At 45.2% G+C, this 19225-nt stretch overlaps 1 protein-coding gene across 13 annotated transcripts in view; it reads left to right on the forward strand.

Moving 5' to 3' along the window:
- The window catches only part of GREB1L (GREB1 like retinoic acid receptor coactivator), a 245122-nt gene that overhangs the window by 199564 nt on the left and 26333 nt on the right, over nt 1-19225 (forward strand). For all 13 annotated transcript variants that reach the window (XM_090039779.1, XM_090039780.1, XM_090039777.1 and 10 more), the window contains 6 exons: nt 1980-2160; nt 4146-4338; nt 6533-6666; nt 11270-11609; nt 16862-16977; nt 17373-17617. In XM_090039779.1, coding sequence (XP_089895905.1) covers nt 1980-2160; nt 4146-4338; nt 6533-6666; nt 11270-11609; nt 16862-16977; nt 17373-17617 — 1209 coding nt within the window. The remainder of the gene's footprint in view (nt 1-1979; nt 2161-4145; nt 4339-6532; nt 6667-11269; nt 11610-16861; nt 16978-17372; nt 17618-19225) is intronic.

A 19225-nucleotide genomic window follows, 5' to 3' on the forward strand; every position in this document is an offset into this window, starting at 1 on the left:
AAGACACTTCCCACACTATAAGGTATTTGTCCCAGCCTGGGGGACCACAAACACCCAGGTTGTTCAGCCATAACTCCCTGTCTTCTCACACCATCCTTTCCATAAACGTATCCAGTTTCATCTTAAAGCAAATCAGGTTTTTGCCTACTAACTGTGGGGCTTGGAACACCATTTCAAACTTGATTTTTCTGATATTTAGAAATCTTTTACTTTCCAGTTTAAATGTATTCATAGCTAGTCTGGAATCATTTGATTTTTGTGTTGGGCCTATTTTCAGCCTGAAAAATGCTTTTCTTGCCTAAATATTCACCCATGAATGCACTTGTAAGATATGACCATATCCCTCTGAATCTTCATTTAGCCATATGAGAAAAGCCAGGCTCCTTTAATCTTTCTTAAGAAAATGTTTTCATTCCCTTAACCATCTTAGAGGCCCTTCATTGAATTCATTTCAGTTTTAGTTCATCTTTCCTGAACTGGTGACCAGAACTGCATACAGGATTCTAAATGGGGTCACACAGTATACAATGCTACTAATACCCTCCTTGTCTCTACTGCACATATCCTGCCTAGTACAACCTAGAATTGCATTAGCTTTTTTTTTTTGTACTCCATTGCTGCATTGCACTGGCAGCTCTTGGTCATCCTATGATCAAACAGCACACCCAGGTCTCCGTTTTTCTCAGATGTCTCCAGTCTATATGCTCCTATATTATAGTTAAAGTCCTTGTTATTGGTCATAGTATTAAACCCAGATTTGTTTGTTTTTTTAATTTAATATGCCTGTATCCACATACACTGTAACATAGGAAATGCCATGTTGACTCAATTAGTAATTCTGTGACTGGAATAGCCAGAGAGAGAAGTAGAAGGCTCATGATGTCCTTTTTTATGGACTGATTTTGCTGTTGAGAGAGAGTTTTGGTGGTGTTGCAGCTGTGGTGGTCCAGGAAAAATATGAGGCGCAAGGATTTTTGTCGGTGGTATCTTTTATGGAACCAGTAATAGTTGGGAGGGAGAAAGGTAAGCTTTTGGGTATGAAGTAACCTTCCTTAGGTGTCTCCTGAGGTCTAGACCTGAGGAATGGCACTTGTACCTGAAAGCTTGTGTCCCTCCCAGCTATACAGTTGATCCAATAAAGGCTATCGCCCACAAAAATCTCTCCTTATTGAAGGAGATATTGTCTCACATAGTCTGTCAATGATTGTTCTGTGGCCTGAAACATCAGGATTTATGAGCTTTCTTTAAAAGTATCCAGTGTAATGTAACTGTGGATTATCTATATACATTTGTAATCCATTTTGAATCCCTTTCAACTTTTGGTCTGCAGTGTTTTATGGCAGGGAGTTCCACAGGATAGTTGTAAACTGTAAGTGCAGGTCTTCTTTGTTCTGTTTTTTTAACTGAGTGATTTATAGTTAGTTAAAAATATGACAATCCAGAATAAATATTTTACTGTGGACTGCTGTTAACAGTATTACTTGGAAACAGTTTCTATTGCAAACCAAGGAATACATTTTGTCTGCCTTATGAATATAGGTATAGTTTGTTAGACAGTTTACAAGAACTGCACACAAAATGTTGTACTTCCTGTTGTTTGGAAAAGGCTGTAGGAGGTGGCAGCAATTTTAGCTTTGTCTCAGGAAAGCAGAAAAGATTGACACAGTATTGGCAAGAAATCTGTATATTTACAAATATTTGAAGTGGTGTGGGAGGCAAAATACCTTTTCTGTTTCTAGTGGGATATAATGCATTAGCAGAACATGGGAAAACTTGGCCTATTGTCACTGTGTAAAGCCAAGTCAGTGGAATTTTGGAGCATCTTTATGTAGGTCTGACATTTTTCTAGTAGTGTTTTGACTCTCTGGAATTACCGTACATCTCTCTCTCCTTGGAGAAAATCTAGAAATGGCAAAATCACTGTCACCACCAGAGTGAAAGGACATTTTCCCCCTTTTCTAATTTTTTATGTTTGGCAGGTGTTCTTGTAGACTTGGGCCTTGAAGACAATGGGACAGCCTATCAGAGAGCAGAGAAATATGTAGTGCGCCTTGACAATGAGCTCCAAGCTAAGTTTGAAATTTTTATGAGACGGGTAAAGCAGAATCCATACACACTGTTTGTGCTGGTTCACGACAATGCTCATGTGGATTTAACAAGGTAAGTACTTTGGAATAACAAGACAAAATATTTCTTCTTTGTCTATTCACATGAGGGTTTTAAAACAAAATCAAAACGAGGGTTTTAAAACAAAGTCAAAACTGTGCTCTAGGAGTCTGCTTTTACTTTGTGCCTGAGCCATTTCAGTCTATATAAACATATATCACTTGCTTTACCCATTCTAGATATTTCTAAATTTATAATGCTGATTCAATTTAAGGCACTATAAATAGACTTAACTTTAGATTTTTAGATTTTAAAAAAGCTCCTCCCATAGGGGATGGTCCTTCATGGTCTCTTTTCTCCTCCTAGCAACATTCTCCAATTTCTTGGGGCTTTCCCAGTTTCCTTTCCTTCTGGGCAGGCAGTGAGCAGAGAGAAACAACTGATGGTGTACTCTGTGCCATACAAAATGGTACTTGAGTACTTGGAGCTAAAAGAACTGCCTTTCTTCTCTATCAAAATAAGATAAAAAAAGAGAACTCTGATCCAGTATCACAAAAGTAAACCACTTACTTCCCTCAGGCTCTTTCCATGTTCATGGTTAGATTAGCTGACTGGGAGGTTTCCAGTTAGCCACATTTTTTAAACCAAAGGGGTTTTTTGTAGTTGTTGTTATTAATGTTTTTCATTTAAATAGATTTATTGAAGATAGAACTGAAATTTTTCTCTCAGAAACAGAGCTCTCTCAAAGAGAGGGAGTCATTTGTTATCTTTTTCTGTAACAGGTGTTTCTTCTTTTTAAATGCAACCATAGTTAATTTCAAGTCAAAGATTTTTAAGTTGGGAACATTGATAAAGTATCACGAGTATGGAGGTTAAATGGCAGTGTTTGGTCTGAACAGAAAATGCACCATGCAAACACATGCTGTTATGAATCCCCCTTCTCAACGGAAAGGGAATTGATCAAAATGAGTTCTTGTAAGAGGCATGAGATAACCCTTTTATTGGGAACAAGCCATACAACGGCATATTGTCAGCATCATGGGGTACAGCATATAAAGTTTGGCAACAACCTTACTGCCTGTTGGGAAGTCCAGCAAGGACATATACTGGTCAAGTTCATTTTATTCAAGCACCTCAGCTTCACCCTGATATTGTCCTGAATATAAGATTACTTAGTCATGAGTGTATCTTCTATCACATTGATCATAGTTTTCTGCAAAATTTTAACAATATGGAGCAGTTACTTGCAAGTTGCATAAACAGCAGCTACACATATCTTTCCAACACACTGGTAATTTTCTATTCCTTTTCAAGGACAACTGATCTGTCCAAAGTATATGTTGGTTGCAGCTTGTTCATGGACCTTTAGCCCTGTGACCACACGTGTGCACTCTTGTATGCCGCTTTTGCACTGTCTCTTATGCTCTCTCTCATGCTCTTGTGCTCTCGCTTACTCTCGTGCTATCTCTCTCTCTCCTTTTGTTGGTAGAAGTATAATATACAAAACACAGTCTATGAAGTAACCCTCAACTGAAGGAGATGAAAGCATCTTGTCAATTATTTTTTCCCAAAAACAAATTTGTGTTTTCTCTGAGGAATTCCAGATTTGGTCTGTTGTATCCTGTAGGTCCACTGAAGTAAGTGAGCACAGGAGAGTGTCCTCCGGCCTTGAGTTTTGTATGTAAGGACTGGTTCTGTATCAGGAACTCAGTTACCTTCTGCAAATGCATGGAACAGCTCTCTGCAGCTAAAAGACAGTTTATCTGTATTCAGCTTGTTTATAATATCCTTTCTTCTGGTACTTTCTTAAATTGGCAGGCTGATTTAGTCATATCATGGTGGAAGACTTTGCTCTATTATTTGTTTTATTTTTCTCTCTCACTCCTGGACTTTTCTCTGCAGGTCATCTAGGTGGTTTGGGCATCTCTTGCTCTTTTCAGAGAACCTATTCATGTAGAACTGTTCATCTGGAGATTTTATTTTGACCAGTTGAATTTGAAAAATACAAAATGGACATTTCATTTTCTTTATTTCTACAGCGCCATCTCAAGTTCACTGTCACATGGGGAACCCAGTCATGGATTGGCAGATAGAGTTATAAATTGCAGAGAGGTTCTTGAGGCTTTCAATCTCCTTGTTCTTCAGGTCAGCTCTTTTCCCTACACTCTACAAACGCAGCAGTCCAGGATAAGCTCTAACAATGAGGTACACTGGATACAATTGGACAATACAGTAAGTATTGTAAGTAACTGCTGAGCCTTGAATTATAGCATCTTCTACATCTGTCAGATTCTATTTTGTGTAACCCAGGTGTATAAACAGAAATCTTGGAGAAATCTATTTTCCAGGTTGGAATTCATTTCTTACACACTCAGCTTGGTTTCATTAGGGGCAGGTCCTGTCAGACCAACCTGATTGCCTTCTATGATCAGGTCACAAAAGCATTGGACTCAGGTGTCACTGTGGATATAGTCTTTCTGGACCTCAGCAAGGCCTTTGACACAGCCTCCCACCTCATCCTCATTAAAAAACTAGGTGACTGAGGCATTGATGCCTACACAGTCAGATGGATTGCAGATTGGCTGAAGGGTCATACTCAGAGCGTGGTGGTGGACAGGTCTTTTTTGACCTGGAGGGAAGTGGGCAGTGGAGTCCCCCAGGGCTTGGTCCTTGGGCCTGCACTGTTCAGTTTCTTTATTAGTGACTTGGATGATGGGGTGGAAAGCAGTCTGTTTGAATTTGCAGATGATACCAAGATTTGGGGTGAGGTGGGCACACTAGTAGGGAAAGACAGATTACAGCAGGACCTGGACAGAGTACAAGGGTGGGCTAATGAAAATAGGATGGGTTTCAATACTGACAAGTGCAGAGTGCTGCACTTGGGCAGTAGGAACCAGCAGCACACTTATAAGCTGGGAAAATCCCTTCTTGAGAGCATGATGGCAGAAAGATCTTGGAGTCATTGTTGAGTCCAAGATGAACATGGGCCAACAATGCAAGGTCACGATCAGTAGGGCTAACCGTACCTTGTCGTGCATCCACAGCTGCATGTCAAGCAGGGCCAGGGAGGTGATCCTCCTCGTGAATGTGACACTGGTCAGGCCGTAGCTGGAGTACTGTGTTCAGTTCTGGGCGCCGCACTTCAGGAAGGATGTGGACAGCGTTGAGAGGGTCCAGAGGAGGGCCACTCGCATGATCCGGGGACAGCCGGGCAGACCCTACGAAGAGAGGCTACAGGACCTGAACCTGTTCAGCCTTTGCAGGAGAAGGCTGAGGGGGGACCTGGTGGCCATCTATAAACTCACTGGGGGGGACCAGCAGGGTTTGGGAGAGACCTTTTCATAGATTCATAGATGCTAGGGTTGGAAGGGACCTCAATAGATCATCGAGCCCGACCCCCTGCATAAGCAGGAAAGAGTGCTGGGCCTACATTACCCCAGCTAGATACACATCTAGCCTTCGCTTGAAGACCCCCAGGGTAGGGGAGAGCACCACCTCCCTTGGGAGCCCGTTCCAGACCTTGGCCACTCAAACTGTGAAGAAGTTCCTCCTAATATCCAATCTAAATCTGCTCTCTTCTAGCTTGTGGCCATTATTTCTTGTAACCCCCGGGGGCGCCTTGGTGAATAAATACTCACCAATTCCCTTCTGTGCCCCCCTGATGAACTTATAGGCAGCCACCAGGTCGCCTCTCAACCTTCTCTTGCGGAGGCTGAAAAGGTCCAGTTTCTCTAGTCTCTCCTCGTAGGGCTTGGCCTGCAGGCCCTTAACCATACGAGTGGCCCTTCTCTGGACCCTCTCCAGATTATCCGCATCCTTCGTGAAGTGCGGCGCCCAGAATTGCACGCAGTACTCCAGCTGCGGTCTGACCAGCGCCCTATAGAGGGGAAGTATCACCTCCTTGGACCTATTTGTCATGCATCTGCTGATGCACGATAAAGTGCCATTGGCTTTTCTGATGGTTTCGTCACACTGCCGACTCATGTTCATCTTGGAGTCCACTAGGACTCCAAGATCCCTTTCCACTTCCGTGCCACCCAGCAGGTCATTTCCTAGGCTAGAGCCCCTAGAGCCCCCCCGGAGTGACAAGAAATAATGGCCACAAGTTGTTAGACAGTAGGTTTAGACTAGACAGCCCAAGGCACTACTTCACGGTCAGGGCGGCTAGGATCTGGAACCAACTTCCAAGGGAAGTGGTGATGGCTTCTGCCCTGGGGGTCTTTAAGAGGAGGCTTGACGTCTATCTGGCTAGGGTCATTTGAGCCCGGTTTTTTCTCTTGCCCAGGGCAGGTGGTCAGACTTGATGATCTACAAGGTCCGTTCCGACTCTACTTCTGTGAATCTATGTATTGACTAGAGTTTGTGGTTGTGTGACAAGTGTAAACTATCTCTGACCTTTGTTATGTTTCTGATCTCTCTGGAACAGGACGAGGTGGGCAGTGAAGAAAAGCTATATTTTGGCTTAACTGAATATAGCAAATCTCTACAATGGGGAATCACAAGCCCCCTGCTGAGATGTGATGAAACATTTGAAAAAATGGTGAACACACTCTTGGAAAGGTAAACAGTAAGAAGAGAATTTCAAACAGTGCTTAATTCTGATCCAAATACAGAATATGGTTACAATTTTATATACTTTGGATGGAGGTATGATATCACAGTGTGATAGATGCTGGTAACTGGATTGAGACTCAACAAATGGAAAAATAGACACATGGCGTTAACTTTTGGTCTCTGTTATTTGAAGCTAGATTTAACTAACAGTTGCTTCATATCTCCTCATTTAATACTAAACAGTCCTGTACCATAAGATATTCATAATCAGGAAGTCTGGATGTACTGCAACAGACTGAGATGAAGTAGTTTGTTGCCTATAAAAGTTAATGCCTTTCTGAACAGGATAGTAAGAACCCCTCTACACACACAGGTAGAGGCACAATGGGATCTACACAATTGCATCTCCACACAATTACAGTCCACGCAGTTGCACCTCCTGACATGCCACACGTGTATAGCAGGAGTCATGATTGTGGGATCATGTTTCATATCCCATTGCACATTCTTGTTGGTGTAGGAGGAGCCCAGTATCACAATCCTGGCTCCACCAGCACTGCTGCAAGGCCCGCACCTCACAGAGCTCACAGCAGTGGCAAAGCTCTTCCCACTGCCCATGCTGCAAGCCCCAAACCTCATAAGGCTTGCAGCAGGTGAGCCTCACAGCTGATGTAGGCTGTGGGGCTTGCAGTGTGGGGCAGCACTTTTGGCTTAGCCTGAGGAGGTGCCATGGTGTGGTTTTCCTGTTGAAATCAGATCACTTTGAATGGCATTGTGTAGTGAAGGGTGGAGACCCATCCAATGCACTGGAGACAAGGCCCTCTATGAAAGTCTACTATAGCCTCCCAATGGAAGGATCTTGGCTACATGCCTATTTTATGGAGATGAGAGTTTACTCCCTAGCTCGTGCCTTTTGATCTGTTGGCGAAGGGAAAGTAAGACGCAGGAGTATCCGAACCCCGCAAGACCTCTGGCCTTGGGCCTGCATGTAGGATGCCTGCCATGGATTTGGAAGTATCTGAAACTCCAGGCTGAAGAGTCTGGGAGGTAAGGTACTTGTCAATGGTAGTATGTTGGGGATATCAGAAGCACCAGGCTGAGGCGTTTGGGAGGATGCTTGCCAGTGGTAGTGCCACATGGATGTGAACAACTGAGCTCTGCAAATAATTCTCTGGTCTTTAGCCCAATAAGTTTTAAAAGCACTGTTTGCTCAAATAAAGGAAAAAAAAACTCTGCTCAGTTGATGGAATTTGGAATGGATTTGACTGATTTGGCCTGAGATACAAAATTTGATTTATAAAAAAAACAAACAAAAAAAACAGTAGGGAGAATGCTGCTGCTGCTGCTGCTGCTGCTGCTGCTGCGAGCTTCCTGAGGTGCGGGACTTGCAGCAGTGGCAGCATTTTCGCTGCTGCCCTCATTGTGAGCCCCACAGCTGCTGAGGCTTGCAGTGGTGGCATCATTCACAGCGCTGCTCCTGCTGTGAGCCCTGCACCTGATGAGGCTTGCAGAGGGGCAGCATTTTCCCAGCAAGCACCATGGCTGATGAGGCTCACATTGGGGGCAGCGCCAGGAATGCTGCAACCACTTCAAGCCTTGTTAGCTGCAGGGTTGGCAGTGGATGGGACACCACTGTGGCTGAGAGCTCCACAGTTGATGGGGCTCCCCGCCATAGGGGAGCATGTGGCCACACATTCCATTAATGTCACGATTGGAACAAGCTACATTACACATTTTCTGTGGAATAACTTTATAGTTTATTGGTTGTTGTTAACTGGTTAATTGCACCTTTGTTGTAATGTGTAGAGGGGGCCTAAGGTGCCATTCTGCCTTCCTTTCTGCCTAACATATTCTAAGAGAAGCCAAATATGGTGAGAAGGGCAGTCATATCTTTAAAAAATGCTGATCTCTCTAAGGAGTATATTACCTATATATGTAATTTTTGATTCTGCCAACTGACCTTAATTTCTGTGTTCTGTGGTAGTGTTATGTTTCCGTGCTATCTTTCCTACGAATTTTAGGTTCATTTTTTGTCGTGGGGATCATTCTGTCATTCTGTTTTATGAAACAAGGCTCTTCAGGTTAAGGAGATTACTTAGGTAGACAGATTGTCCAGGCTTAGCATTTCTAAGGAAAAATTCAGCCATTCTAGTATTTTTTTATTAGGATCACAGTTGTGAATTTTCCTTTATTTGAGCAAAGAGTGCTTTTAAAACTTATTGGGCTAAAGACCACAGAATTATTTGCAGACCTCTTGGTGCAGGCAGGTCAAAAGCAGTCAGCACAGATTTATAAAAGGGAACATCATGTTTAATAAATATGATTAAGTAATTAAAGGAATGGACAAGGAATTCTTAGGGATGAAGAAATTTATTTGTGAAAGAGTTTTTTGCTGTAGTACCACATAAGACTAGTATCAAAGGCTCAGTAGTGTTCTTTTAAATAGTGCCAAAGTGATTCAGAATTGCACATTATGCTGAAAAATGATCCTAATTCTCTCGGAGATTTTGGAAACTCCCCATATAGGCCAAAGTATAATGGAATATGCATGCTTAGTTGGAGGAATGTGACAAATGGAGTGTCACAGGAATTGATATGACCTATAGTCTATTCCCAGGTGCAGGCAGTCCTCCGACTTACGATGCAATTGGTTCCTGAAAACCACGTGTTAAGTCGAAACATTGTAACTCAGAACCAGTTTTCCTATAGGAACGATGTTATAAAAGGGGGATTGGTTCCTTTACCACACTGGACACAGCTGCCTCAAGCTGGTAACTCCGTTGTGGTGGGGGTGCAGATCAGTGCCCTGGCAGCAAGGGAGAAATTGGGGCTGGGGCAAGGGCTGCCCAACCGGGGCAGGGGGGGCATGGGGAGGGGGTGGGCGGCACCTGCTGCTGCAGTTCACCGGTCCAGGAGCTGCTCATCTGACAGCTCATCCAGAGGTTCTCACTGCTATACACTGCTGGTCCGGCAGGGCATGGCGGGGGACATGTGCCCCTGGATCTACATGGGGCGAGTGGGGCCAGGGCTGCACTGGGCTGTGTTCTGGGTGGGTGGTGAAAGGTGCTGGGAGCAGAGGCTCTGCCTTCCTGCTGCTTGCCCAGCTGGGGTGGGGTGGGGTGGGGTGGAGCCACTGCACTGCCTCTGGACAAGGGCACTCAGCATCCCTGAGCCACCCCGGTCTCCCTATGCCTCCTGGATGAGCTGCGTCTTTGCCTCACCCTGCCCTGCCCCGGCTGGGCGAGCAGCAGCAGCAGGGCATGCGGGGGAGGGAGTGTGCCCCTGGATCGGGGTGGGGCAGGTGGTGGAGTGAAGGCTATGGGAGGGCTGCAGCCACCCTAAAATTCTCCATAGGCCCTGCCACCTGCTCAGAGCACAGCCTGGAGCAGCCCCCGCTCCGCCTACCCCGCACAAATCTGGGGGCACACATCCGTGCCCCCCCCCCCATACCCTGCCACCACTCACCCAGCCAGGCTGGGGTGGTGCGGGGAGGCCGCAGCAGCTCTGGCCACTGCATACCACTTGTCCGGAGGCAGTGCAGCAGCTCCGCTTCACCCTGGCTGGACAAGCGTCAGGAGGGCATAGCCTCCTCTCCCAGAGCCTTCCACTGCTGACCCAGAGTGCAGCCCTGTGCAGCCTCAGCCCCACCCGCTTCACACAAATCCAGGGGGGGTACATGCCCCCTACACCTCCCCCAGGGGTGAGTGCAGTAGCAGATGGTAGGTGCCCATGGCTCCATCATGCTCCTGGTGGGGTCACATTTCCTGCCAGTCCCTGCCCCTCCCCTTGCCCATGCCTCTGCCTCACTCCCTCCCTCACTGTGGGGGCCTCAGTCTGCCCTCCCCATGTCCCTTTTTATTCCCCCCACCACAGACTTATTGGCTGGATGCTGCTCTCCAAGCTGCATTCCTGTAAATTGGCTGTTGGATTGGTGTTGGCAAATATGGCTGGTTAATCATTGGCCATCGGTATCAGCCAAGAAAATCTTTATTGGTGCACCCCTATTTTCACATTTATTCAGATCCATTGTCATTAAATTTAGCCTCTCAAAAATATACAGGGCTGGATAGCCAAAAAGCTGAATTGTTGATTCAACTTGTTGAAATCCTGCTTTAGTACATTGGTAAATACAACTTGATAATTTGGGTGAGCGATGTACTTTTATAGCCTGCCTTAAAACTTGCTTCTTCTATACAACTTTCCAGTGATGGCCTTTCAAGTTGATAGGCGGAAAAAAACCTGGGGCAGATATGAGAAATGGACTCATCCACCTGTATTGTACACATCTGTGCTGGTGCTTACTCCGTTCAAGTTGGATTGACCTCCTGCAGTAAAAACTATGGGTGAAATCCTGATCCCTCTGAATCCTATTTATTTCAGTATGGCCAGGTCTTCATTCAAAATCTTGTCTACTTGTACAGTGCTGTGCTTACCTATGTAAAACTCTATTTGATGCATCCAACCTCAAGCAGAAGTTGAGAAATTCAGTTTCCATGTACTACACATAAAATGAGCTCCTCTTTTGCCATCTGGGCCTACTTATTTCCAGATCTTCATCTGGTGATTTTATTTAACATATCCATTAATGTGTAACTGTATTTCTTTAAAGGTACCCCAGGCTGCACAGCATGGTGATTCGTTGCTACCTTCTCATTCAGCAGTATTCACAAGCTTTGATGGCCCTCACAACCATGGCTTCACTTAGAGACCACAGTACACCTGAGACCCTCAGCATCATGGATGATCTCATCACTTCACCAGGAAAGGATAAAAATGGTTGTGGCCACATGCTTATTATTAGAGTTCCCTCCTTGCAGCTGGCAATGTTGGCAAAAGAGAGATTGCAAGAAGTGCGAGACAAATTGGGTCTGCAGTATCGTTTTGAGATCCTTCTTGGGAATCCTGCTTCAGAGCTCTTGGTTGCCAAGCACTTTGTGACACGGTTAAAGGTTAGCAGCAGTTGAATGTTTCTGCATCCAACTACAATACCTGTGTAAATGTACAGATCTTGTGTGCCTGCCTACAGATCTTATGGGTTTGTATGTTAATTCTTGTGTAGAAAAAGGGGCATAATTAACAGTTCTCACTGTGCAGGTATAGTATATTTTTGTAATCACTTTAAGGGTCAGAACAATAATTTGGCATTGTTAACCTAAGTGCAGCATGTTATCTTGCTTGCAAAACTAAACAACAGCATGAAATAATCTTTGTTAAATTCCTGATAGGTTACTTTCTTGAATCTTTGAGAGCACATCTTGCTTCTCACCAGGTGAACTAATTCTGTTTCATCTGTGTCTGTCTAGTTTGTCTTCTACTGTCTTGATAGCTGGTAAAGTATTCTCCTGGCATAGGACTACATCTCCTTTCAGTCCAATGCATGATGAAGGCCTCCTCTTCACAACTGATCTGTGCCATGCTGAACATTTTGATTAGAACTTTAGCAAGCATGGCTTTGCTAGTGCATGACATTCTTAGCCAAGGCTGTCTCCTGCAGTGAGCTTGCCAGCATTAATGAAACTACTGGATATCAAAACTACTGGAAACAGACTGCTTTTCCTGGAACGGTTGGTGGTAGTGGAAGGGCATTTTCTGAGTTACCTGGTCTGTAGTTAGCAGCACTTGGAGGGCTGTTTTCTGACTAGTCATCCTATTCACACCCATTTTATGAGATGTGCAGTGATGTACAAATTGGAGCCCATGGGACATATCCTTCATTTTGACCAAGGTGTACTTAGCACAGGAAAAGTGCAGGGGACATTCCCAGCCATTACTTCTCAGAGCATGTCCCTAGGGCATATGGAGATGTAGCAAGCCCTTGCAGTACCTTCTGCAGAGTGCAACCACTGGAGAGGGGGAGGGGTGCAGGGCAGAGTTTTACCTGCCCCTGCTCTCGCCACACTCTGGTGGCAACTGCTGCTGCAGGTAAGGAGCAGACTCACTGCATTCTGGCCGCAAGAAGGTATTCTGGCTGCCGGGATACTACTCCCCCCTGGGAATCTGGGTGTCTCCACTATGGCAGGTGCAGACACTGGGCTGCCCTGTGTCCTGTTCAGAGAGGAGGGGTTGAGTGGAATAGAATTACCTTCCCCCGACCTCTTTCTGCCACCGAGTTTTGTCATGGGAGGTGCAGCTCCTTGCCTACTACCATATCTGGAGATAGGGTGGTATGGGCACAGGCCTCACACCCCTTTCCCCTTGTTACACTACTGCAGGTATGCTGGGGGTGGGGGAAGGGGGTACCAAAGAGCTGCTTCCCAAGGAGCTTCCTTCATAGATTTCATAGACATTAGGGCTGGAAGGGACCTCGGGAGATCATCGAGTCCAGCCCCCTGCCCAAAGGGCAGGAAGTCAGCTGGGGTCATAGGATCCCAGCAAGATAAGCATCCAATTTACTCTTGAAGGTGTTCAATGTAGGTGCTTGAACCACCTCCGCTGGCAGACTGTTCCAGACCTTGGGGGCTCGGACAGTAAAGAAATTCTTCCTTATGTCCAGCCTGAAACGCTCTTGCAGGAGTTTGTGACCGTTCGACCTCGTCATCCCTTGGGGCGCTCTGGTGAACAGATGTTCCCCCATATCCTGGTGGTCACCCCTGATAAACTTATAGGTGGCCATCAGATCACCCCTGAGCCTGCGCTTTTGCAGGCTAAAGAGTCCCATGGCTCTCAGCCTGTCATCGTAAGATCTGTTTTCCTGACCTCTGATCATGCACGTGGCTCTCCTCTGGACTCTCTCAAGCTTCTCCACATTGTTTTTGAATTGTGGAGCCCAAAACTGGACGCAGTACTCCAGCTGCGGCCTCACCAAGGCCGAGTACAAGGGGAGAATGACGTCCCGGGATTTGCTCGAGAAGCATCTATGGATGCACGCCAGCATTTTGGTCACTTTACTAGCCGCAGCATCGCATTGCAGGCTCATGTTCATCTTGTGGTCAGTGATGACCCCCAAGTCTTTTTCTTCTGTAGTGCTAACCAACGTAGCACTGCCGAGCCTATAAGGGTGCTGCAGGTTTTTCCTCCCAAGGTGGAGAACCTTGCATTTTTCGGTGTTAAACACCATGAGGTTTTCGTCTGCCCATTACTGCTTCCTTACATGAAGCTGTTTCCTATAGGCTGTTTCTGGGCTTGTAAGAGTGATCCTAGGCTATAATCATGCTGTGGTAATTTTTCACTGGACTCTTGTTAAACATTTGTGCCCCCTGTAACATTGCCAGGACAGCAGCAGGGGCTAGAGTTGGGATTGGTATCAAACCCACTAAGACAGCAGGGAATCCTTGAAGCTGTGAAAAAAACAACAACCCATAATCAAGTAGAGATTGAGAAACCTCTAAACTAGCTGTTCTCAACTAACTCTCCCACACAAGATAAGACACAATATCTTCTCTTCAGGTCCAACATTTGTTTTCATATTTCACATCAGATGCAGGGTGGAAAAAAACTATCAGCACTGAAACATGCCCACATGCTCACAATTATGCACCTAAATCCCATCTCCATTCCCAGCAGTGTACATACCAAAAGTGTCCAAAGTTGTTTACGCTGTTCTGGATGATATGTGAATGTGGCCTCGTGTGTCCAAAGTGGTACAGACCTGCTAACTGAACCTACATGCTGAGGATAGAAGACAGTCGGAACCATTTGCATTATTTCCAAAAATCTGCTACACACAAGCTGCAGAAATCAGTAAACTCTTTGGGTGGGGAAATAAAATAGGGCTACAGTAGACCCTTGCTTATTTGAACAGCATTTATTTTAACACTGAGATAATATTAACTCCCAATTTGGTCACTAGAAATTCAAGAAAAGCATAAACCTCTGGATGTACAGGTTTTTTGTACCATACTTTGTAAGATTATTCTTATTGTGTTTTAGACTGCTGTAAATGGGTTTCATTTTTATGTTCCTTTTATGTTTTTTAACAGGGGACTGTTCTGTGGGGTCCTGATATGTGAGAGGTTAGTGCAGGGGCAGGCAAAATATGCCTGTGTGCCAAACCTGGCCCATGGAGCAATTTTTGCCTGACCCACAGCAGGTCCCTTGGCCCTGTCTGGCCCAGTCACGGGGGCCGCCCAGGCTGTGGCACATGCAGCTGGCCTTGTTGTCCCTCGGCGCACAGTGGGGCTGGAGTGGACTGTCAGTCAATTCCATTTCCTGGCTGCCCTGGTGGTGGGGAGCAGTGTCTAAGAGTGAGATAGGTGTCCAGGGCCAGGGAGACCCGAGCATCTTGGGGCAGTGACAGCATGGGGCTGGGCCCTGGGGCAGAGCCATGATCCGCTGCCTGGAAGTCCCTGCAATGGGTGCAGGTTCCATGGGCAGGGGCATGCAGGGAGCAGATTGAGGCTTTGTCCAGGCCTGGCTCTGCGCTGTCACTGCCCCAAGACCCTGGCCTCTGCCCCAGACCTGGATGCAAATATCCCCCAGCTGCGTGCCCTGTGATCATGGGGCTGTGACAGCACAGGGCTGGAGCCAGGACAGTACCCTGGTTCTGAGGGCAGGGATGTGTGAGGAGTCCATTGCCTCTCTGCCCTGGCCCCACACTGTCACTGTGCCGTGATCCTGGGCTCTCCGTGAAAACCTGCTGGGAGCTGCATCTGGAGCCAGGTTCAGGATCTTGGGGCAATGACAGTGCGGGGCCAGGGCTGGGACAGCCATGATCTGCTCCCTGCATGCCCCTGCCCACTGAACCCACACCAGTCGCAGGGATGTGTGGGCCAGATTGTGGCTCTGCTCTGGGCCACAGCCTTGTACTGTCACTGGCCCTTGACCTAGCTGCATGATCCCAGCTTCGCCTGCCCATCCTGCTCCTGAATACTGCTCCCCACCTGCCCACAGCCCCCTCCCACAAAGGGAGTTTTGGTGAGTTGGGGGTGGGGAAGCAGGTGCTGACCTGGTGCACAACAGCTCCGCAAAACTCCCTATGTGACTCTTGGGCCCAAATAAACTGCCTACCCCTTGTCTAGTGTATAGCAGAAGAGATTAAGTGCTACCTGTAAGCCCAAGAGATAAATAGTCATTTGGTTTTTCACAGTGGAAATTTTTAAATATAGAACAGCATATTGAGTCATTGATCTGCTGCTGAGTCTTCCTTTTCAAGCCTGTTCCTTTGCCTGAGAAGAAATGACTCATAAGATGTGACCTTTCTGAGGTGTGGGAGAGGAGAGAGAGAAAATAGAGCACCCAGGTGGAGAATTGACAAGCTGAGATAAAAACAACATTGAATTGTTCTTCCCGGCTTTACACGTTTGTCACAGAGGTTGCACAAATCTAAGTAATCTGTGAAGACACAAATGTGCAGGTTATATTATGACAAGTTTCTTTGGGTAAATGTGATATCTTTTATTAGACTGACTAAATAGTTGGAAAAATTGTCCTTTGCAAGCTTTCTGGTACAAACACACTTCTTTAGGTATTTTCATATTTTTGCCAGTCTTCTCCCTCCAGAATAGTAGCACATTCTCATATCTTCAATGAGCAATTAAAACCTGTTAAGGTTTTTTTTTTTATAATAATATTCATGATTCAGTTGGCGAAGTAGATTTTGTGCCTCAGATGCTAAATTTCCCTGAGAGTTTTGCAAGGCTGAAGTATGGGAATATATTTCACAACTGATTCCTGTTCATTATTAAGGTGAGGCAGATTCTTCAAATACAATAATATTCTGAACTACTAATAGGTGTTAATTCAGAAAGCAATAAGGCCTTCTATTTTACTTTCCATTCTGAGAGAGACTTTCTTTTTTAAAAGGACATTCTGTAATTTAAACCTGCCTGCCTCTTCAAGAGGGGTGGGCAGTAAGGGGGATAAAAGTGCAGTGAAGTCAGTTAGATTCTCCTGCTCAAGGTGTAGCAAGATTTTTAAGGAGCTGTACCTAACAATACAGCTGTGCTCCACTGGGATCATTGTGCTATTGTATGAAAGGGTGGAGGGAGTGTGGATAATACCCAAAGATGTTTACTGATTCATTGCTAATACCTCAGCCACTTGTACGTTACTAACCCAAAAACATGCACCTTATTACGCATTTATTGTTTGCCTAGTATTTGGCTACCTGGAAAAATGCATGCTAGCCCATAGGTTACCTTCCCTGTTGGGTGTTGATATACTGAACCATGTGCAGAGGAAAAAAAAAAAATTGTAAAAGTTAAAATCAAGTTAAAAATAAAAATATAGAATCCATGCTTGTCTGGACATTTTCTCTTCACAGGCTTGGAGAGGCAGTGAACAGGATGACTGGGTTCCTCGTACCTACCAGGATTTAGAAGGTCTACCTTGCATTGTTATCCTAACTGGCAAAGACCCTCTAGGAGAAACTTTGCCCAGGTACCATTTGAACTACTGCAATATAAATGTTGTTTTTAGAAGTTGTAATGGTTATCAGAGTAAATGTAAAGCTGTCAGAGATGCTGATACAACATGCTGATTTTGTGCAAATTTCTGAGAGATTTTTGAAGCCTTCCTTTGGGTACAGCTTCTCTCAGCTGTACAAAAATGTGCATATAAAAAGTAAATTGCTTGAAATGGTTTAGACATTGTGCAGTTAATTGAACAGCTGTACCAAGTATGAAGGACCATAGTTCATGGGCTAAACTAATTTAATTTCTACTGATAGAATTGCTAATAGATGTTCTCTTAACAATTTGAATTTAATAGTGAAAGTAACTCTTTACAATCCAGAGAACCATAAAACATCCTGTTTCTTGGGTTTGGTTTTCTAGGTCATTGAAATACTGTGACCTACGACTAATTGACTCAAGCTTTTTAACTCGCACTGCCTTAGAGCAAGAAGTGGGCCTGGCATGCTGCTATGTCTCAAAAGAGGCAATTCGAGGGCCTATCGTAGCTCTTGACCTTAGTGAGAAGGAGCATGAAAAAGCTAATGTTAGTGAAAATGACTCTGATGAACTGCTGATCGACTTGGAGAGACCCCAGAGTAATAGCAGTGCAGTTACTGGAACATCAGGTCAGTTATATGGTTTGCTATTCCCTGAAGAGTTCATCTTGATCCATCTAGTGTATGAATGTAAATAAAAACCTTTTTTAAAGCATGTAGTACAATTTCAGCTGGCAGCTGTGTTTTGCTTCAGGTTGCAAGATAAAATTTGTGTACTTGTTCCAGAGTGGAAGAGCAAGTTTACACATTACAGTTAGCCCCTGCTGTCACTAGCAGTGATATGTTTGAGGTTAATGCCCTCTGTAAGGTGCACAACTCTAAGGTAGTGCTAGAGGGTTGGCGAGTGCGGGTGTGGCTAGGACCTGACAAGTCTGCTCTATGCCTGCCCTGTTTGCCAGCTCTAGCTGCAACCCACACCCACCAGCACAGCGCATGCACACGCAGAGCACAACCCCCACCAGCTTACATACACAGCCCACCGCTCACATACCCTCATCCCGAATTGCCTTTGGCTACCATCAAGCAGCACTACTGGACGTGGGGGAGGCAGTGAGGAAGCAGCCATCCTTGATGGCCCAGGAGCTTCCCTGTCAGTGCTGGGTAGCAGCCCATGGTGCACCATGTGAACATTCATCGCCTCCCCCCACACCGTCACTCATGTGTGAGTGGTGTGCTGTGTATGCAGTTTGGCACCTTCCCTCCCTACTCACCTCCCTAGTCACCAGTTGCTCTTCTGCTGCCCAGGCTGTCACTGCATGGAAGAAGGCATCAGAGTCCAGGTGGACAACTGGTCCAACTGGAAGCAGTGCCTCTTGGGATACGGAGAACTGTGAATTGGTCCTTTGATCTCCCATGAACAATTGGAAGTTAGACTAAGTCAGATTGGTTAGCACAGCACAATGATAAAATTATGCTATTTGAGGTAAGGGTTAAGACACTTAGAAGGCACTTAGCAGTTGCTAATGAGCATGACTGTGTAATCCTTCATGATTTAAGTGCCCTTAATGTTTAATTGTAACATCTAATTTCATGCTAAAACTTTCAGGGTGCATCTTTGTGTTCCCAGGTTTTTCCTGACTAGAGTAGGAGGCAGGTGCTGGTTTGGGATGTTTAGATAACACAAGCTGAACCAGCTGGAACTGTTTTTGAAATGTAATTTTCTATTTATTGTATTTTGGAGAGAGATTGAAAACCTTAAACAAATAAAATAAGTAGTATAAAATATTTGGAACAGCAAAACGCTCAGTAACTGTGGGATACTAAGTTTGGATATTTGCTTATTCATCTAGAAAAGCAGAGCTCCTGGAGCTGGCCCTGAAATATACATGTGTGAGAGTTTGGAGAATCAATCTCACTTTTCTGAATTTTGATAATGGATAAAATCTAGAAAATTCCCTGATGACAAATTTCCCTGTAGCCATCTTGGCCTGGTTTCCGATTGTTTATCACTCTCAGCCCACCAGTTTTCCTGCAATTAATAATTTGAGTTGGACCTTTGCCTACTAATTTGTCTTCCCTTTAATATATTATAGATTTCATAGATTTCATAGACATTAGGGCTGGAAGGGACCTCGGGAGATCATCGAGTCCAGCCCCCTGCAGTCAGCTGGGGTCATAGGATCCCAGCAAGATAAGCATCCAATTTACTCTTGAAGGTGTTCAGTGTAGTTGCTTGAA

Source organism: Crocodylus siamensis, chromosome 3 (genome assembly GCF_052110815.1).
Source record: "Crocodylus siamensis isolate JL-2025a chromosome 3, ASM5211081v1, whole genome shotgun sequence".
Classification (NCBI taxonomy): domain Eukaryota; kingdom Metazoa; phylum Chordata; order Crocodylia; family Crocodylidae; genus Crocodylus; species Crocodylus siamensis.